Source organism: Orbicella franksi, chromosome 6 (assembly GCF_964199315.1).
Source record: "Orbicella franksi chromosome 6, jaOrbFran1.1, whole genome shotgun sequence".
Taxonomy (NCBI): domain Eukaryota; kingdom Metazoa; phylum Cnidaria; class Anthozoa; order Scleractinia; family Merulinidae; genus Orbicella; species Orbicella franksi.
The window spans coordinates 22,962,853-22,967,852 of NC_138150.1; the positions used below are offsets into that span (position 1 = coordinate 22,962,853).

The window sequence follows — 5,000 nt, forward strand, 5'->3', positions numbered from 1 at the left end:
GATCAGAGGCAGACAGAGGCCTCTTTCATGCTACCTTGACCGTGTAGCTTGGCAGTGCAGAAACTGGGGAGAAGCAAAAGATAGCCCTACTAACCCACTTTCTCCCTGATCCCACTAGAGAGCCTCTGTAGAGGAAGGAGATTCATAATAATAATCATTAGTTTTTGCTTACAGTTTTTGATATAGATGCTTTTGGAACCTTTAATGTAAGCAAAGCTATCTACAGCAAATGCTTTAAGGTAAGATTGGGTTTGTTTGTGTAGTGTATGTAACATTATTTTGTTGTGTGTACAAGTTCATCCCTGGGATCATTGCATGATGATATTGTCATTTTTATTGACATCTTTAGTTAATATTTCTTTAGTTGTTGATTTAAAATGAATTTAAAATTATGAAAATTTGCAGTTTGTAACATAATTTCTGATAAAAGTAATCATTTATGTTTGATACACAACATAATGAAGAACGTGTGAAGTGAAGTGACTTTGTGTTTGAATAAACCATATGCATACTATACCATTAACATATACCAGAAGCATTTTCATTTGCGGCCACTTGCATCATTTGTACATACCATCAACCATTTTTGATACCACATTGAATATTATCAATATTTGCAGAATAATGGTGGTGGAAGTATCATTAACATTACAGCCACTCTTCATTACAATGGACACCCTTTACAGGTTTGTGTAACCTAACTAGAGTAAGTCAAGTTTTCAGTAAGAACTGTTACCAACAGTGGAACCATTAGCCTGCACACCAGAGAATTCAATGGAAGGTATCTATATTTTAATTGCAAAAATGCTTGATGAGCAGCCAAAAGCAAGTGTGGGTGACCACGCACCGTTTAAGAGGGTCTTTATGATTTGCCAAATGAAACAATAAGTATACAACACAAACAATGCCCCTAGCCTTAAAAACAAAAGAGGTGCAGATTAACAAGAATGAATCAAAACTAGAAGTTTTAAAGAGGTGCAGGTCATCTGGCAAGTGTCTATGATGAGGTGGTATACGGAAATGTGCAGATCAACTTACTGTCTTATATACAGAGAAATTATAGAGAAACAATTGCTGACATTAATTAAAAGAAAGGTAATGGTGAATTAAGCATGGGCTCTTGAAAACTGTGTTCGGCCACCTTAAAGGCCTGCAAGTTAAAGGGCTCTGTTAAGCATGTTACAATGCAAAAATGTTATCTGTATCTCCAAGGAAACCTCAAAATAAAATTTCACAAACACTGTAGAGATGACAATAAGCTCATGAGAACATGGAAAATAAATGGATTAAAAGAAAATTTTTATTGTCAGTATAACTTGTATTACAAATTAGAAAACAGTCCTAAGGAAATACGTGCACTGATTGGTTAAAAATTGTGTTTCCATAACTCGATAGAAACACAGAACTAGCACAAGCTGTTGACGTAATGATGGCGCAAGCATAGAGAATTTACATTTTGATGATCAAAGTAAACAAGTTGTTTTCCTTTTTTTCATCACTGTGTTTTCTAAAAGAAATAGAAAACATGTTCTCTGTGTTTCTATCAAGTTATAGAAACACTCGTGAAAGTTTGGGAGAACTTGAAATAACTGTGGAAACACTCGCCTGCTTGTGTTCCCACAGCATTTCTCATTCTCCCAAACTTCCACTCGTGTCTCTATAACTCAATAGCAACATGGTACATGTTTTCTTTTTCTTAATTACAGTCAAACCTGTTTAATACACACACAGAACAAACAGAACAGAGTCTCTGCACTGTAGAGCTGGTTTAGAGTAGTTAAAGAATACCAGATGAATCCTGTTTTCAAGGGTTCTTGATTCTCTAGGACAAAGCGAACTGTCCATTATAATTATAGAGGTCTCTGTATTTTAAAGGTGTTGGTATTATAGAGGTTTTAAGGTCAACTTATTTTTCTATAAGTAAGTTAAGCAGATGTACTTGAGAGGAAACTAACTTACTTGAGGTGGATTTATTCCTGGGATTTAAATTCTTTAAAAGAAACATCAGCACCACCTCAACAGTGTCACCACCCTTCCCTTGAAAAATTCAAGAATGAAGTAGCTCTGGAAATGGTAATCTAAAAACAACCAATCAAAGAGCTGAGATTGCTTTCAATTGATTATTAAAAGTACCTTTCGTCAGCCCACCAAAAGACGCAAAGAACTCTGCTAGTTCAGCTGTAAAATTTGTGAATCAATATTCAGGGCCCACACACAGCGGGTACTTGAGATTGAAAAGTTACGTGCTCAGAAGGAAATGCACAGCAGCACTTTTCTTGAGCCCTGAATATTCTCAGAACATTCCCAAAATGCAGCTAAAACTTATCCATATCTGTGATATTTCACTTGACACCTTGTCCAGAAGGTTGGCAGAGTTTGTTTGTATCTGGGAAATTCTCAGATTGTTTAGGGGAATTGAATTGACAGTTTGGGTGAAGTAATATAACACGCTATATTCCTGCAGGGGTTAGGAGTAGTGTACAAGGACCTTTCTTGCAAAGTGTTTATTTGTTTGTAATGAACCTCAATGAACCCCCAAGGAATATTGGTTTCACTAAGGTTTGAAAAGCAGTTCTCAAAACATGCATGATACGATTACTGATTCTTAGTAAGTTATTTGAGAACTGCTGTCAGGGTGAACTGTTATTTTCTTTTGTTTCTTTTTAGTGTCATGCTGGAAGCGCCAAAGCTGCAATTGGTAGGTTAAAAATATTTTTTGTGCTTGAAATGACCGAAGAGATGTCCTTGGTTGGAGTTTTGTTTTTCTTGTCTGACATACTTATTGTCATTTAGATTCTGTCATCTGAAACAAAGGAGGGACAAAGGGAAACAAAAATCAAACCAAGAAATTAAACCACAAAATATCAATTTTTGGTACAAATTATCATGATTAAAAGTATATTAAATATGTTATAACTGTGAATCACTTCTTTACAATGTTATTCAGTAAAAACCCATCAAACAACCATTCTTCCATAAGTTTCAAATAAAATAATAAACTAAAAATATGCTTTGAAAAATTGGTAGTATATGTTTTTGATGTAGAACTGAGAAAAACAGAGGAAATGCTGGTCATACATGTTTCATAGAGCTTTTTGCATTGATGTTTTTCATGCCATACTTTTTTTGTTCTCAAACAAGCAGAAGCTAACCATTGGTTCCTATGTTTTCTTTTGTTTTTAGAGGGTATGATGAGGCATCTAGCAGTTGAATGGGGTCCAGATGGTGTGCGGGTTAATTGTGTTTCTCCTGGGGCTGTAAAAGACACAGAGGGTTTCCGTAGATTAGGTTAGTATGTTCATAAAATTTTCAGCCTGTGCAGAGAAGCTTTACCAACTAACTTCTTGCGTCTTTGACATGAGTCCCACCCCTGCAGGAAGCTCATTTTTACTCACCTCTTCAGACCAATTTCTCAGGCTTAGCTGAAAAGTTTAATAGTTATTACAACCTAAACTGGCATACTCTTTATACTGGCATACTCTTCTATATATAGATAGGACCTTGTGCACGCTCTGATTGGTCAAAATCCCATGTTTTATCAGAGTATAAAATGTAGAAGAAACCTAAGCCGTGTATTACAGTGTGATAAAACACTCCGGACATTTGAGAACACTCGAGAAATGTAGAAAACACCTGCCTGTGGCTCTTGTTTTCTACATTTCCCTTGTGTTCTCAAATGCCCATTGTGTTTTATCACAGTATAATACACGGCTTAGGCTTCTTTATTTGTTAAGTAAACTGGGGACAGTGCAGGAAAAGAAAAGTCAATTTAAGTGATGGTACCATGCCAACTGGGTACAAATTGTACATGGCATGGTACATATGTAAGCTGTACAGTAATTTATTGTGCATTTATTCAAGCTGCTCACTTCATTTACCAACTGAAGGACATCAAAGCTCATAATAAAGTAGTCATTGAATACATTGTTAAGTCAGACAGGAAAATCTTTGGCTCTGAGCCATGGACCTGCTTCCTTCAGTTTTTACATCAGAAGGATTTCAAGATAAGTGATTTTTTTTTGGGGGGGGGGCAAGTGTTATTATTTGAGGGCAGGGGAGGGGGAGTAGGGTGAACCATGTCTAAATGGATTTTCTCTAGGAAGGGGTGGTAAGTTTAAAGATACATATTTCAATGCAATGTCAGTATAAAAATAATTTTTGAGGAGTCAAATATCAAACACAATTTTTTTTTTGGGGGGGGGGGGGATGGGGTGGGGCTTGAACCTCACACGTATCCTCCTCACTGTCATTTTTTTACCTCAAAACTTATCTTCTCTCACAACCAACTTCAAAGAACCAAAGCCTTCAAAAAGAGTAATAATTTCTTGTTACTCTTGTTACCTTCACAGGCGGTAAACAAATTCCACCGAACTATGTTCAGAATACCCCTTTACAAAGACTGGGGACTCGACGAGATGTGGCAGATGCTACGCTCTTTCTTGCCAGTGGTGCATCAGCTTTCATCACATCCAATACCTTGATAGTTGATGGTGGTAGCTGGATGACAAACCCTGTTTCCTTGGCGACATTAAAGGCTATTAGCAAGCTATGAACTACAGTTGCTATATCCAGTATCATTTCAACGTAAACACACTCAAAATTGTGTTGACTGAGGTTAAAACTTTGTGGGAAACTTTTTTTTCACGCTCTTCAAATTGTAACAAAAAACTAGTTTGGAAAATCATATTAATCATTTGTGAAATTCAACAAAAGCGAGTGTAAGTGCAAAAACTCTTCCTTTTTCTCTTGCACATATTTTTACAATTTTTTTCCATTTGTGGGCTGAAAGGGTGACATGCTTTGTAGAGGACAAAATGTTCTTTTGTGTCTCACCTGCCTCTGGCAAATTGTTGAAATAAATAGATATTGTTTTTGTTTCTTGTAATTAATGTTGTTTGTATTGTGCCTTTTGTTTTACTTGTTCGTTTTTATTTTGCATATTGTACAGGGCTGCCATTAGGGCTGAGTATGCTTGATTTTCCCTTGATGCTGCTGCAGGT

The 5,000-nt window shown here is 36.3% G+C and overlaps 1 protein-coding gene across 1 annotated transcript in view; it reads left to right on the forward strand.

The window, feature by feature from the left end:
* Window positions 1-5,000, forward strand: part of LOC145491383 (peroxisomal 2,4-dienoyl-CoA reductase [(3E)-enoyl-CoA-producing]-like) — an 11,463-nt gene that overhangs the window by 5,577 nt on the left and 886 nt on the right. Inside the window, exons 6-10 of the mRNA XM_081470569.1 lie at window positions 175-239; window positions 621-686; window positions 2,668-2,698; window positions 3,184-3,288; window positions 4,350-5,000. The exon at window positions 4,350-5,000 is cut by the window's right edge and continues 886 nt beyond it. Of these exons, the coding sequence (XP_081326695.1) occupies window positions 175-239; window positions 621-686; window positions 2,668-2,698; window positions 3,184-3,288; window positions 4,350-4,552 (470 nt within the window). The 3' untranslated portion in view covers window positions 4,553-5,000. The remainder of the gene's footprint in view (window positions 1-174; window positions 240-620; window positions 687-2,667; window positions 2,699-3,183; window positions 3,289-4,349) is intronic.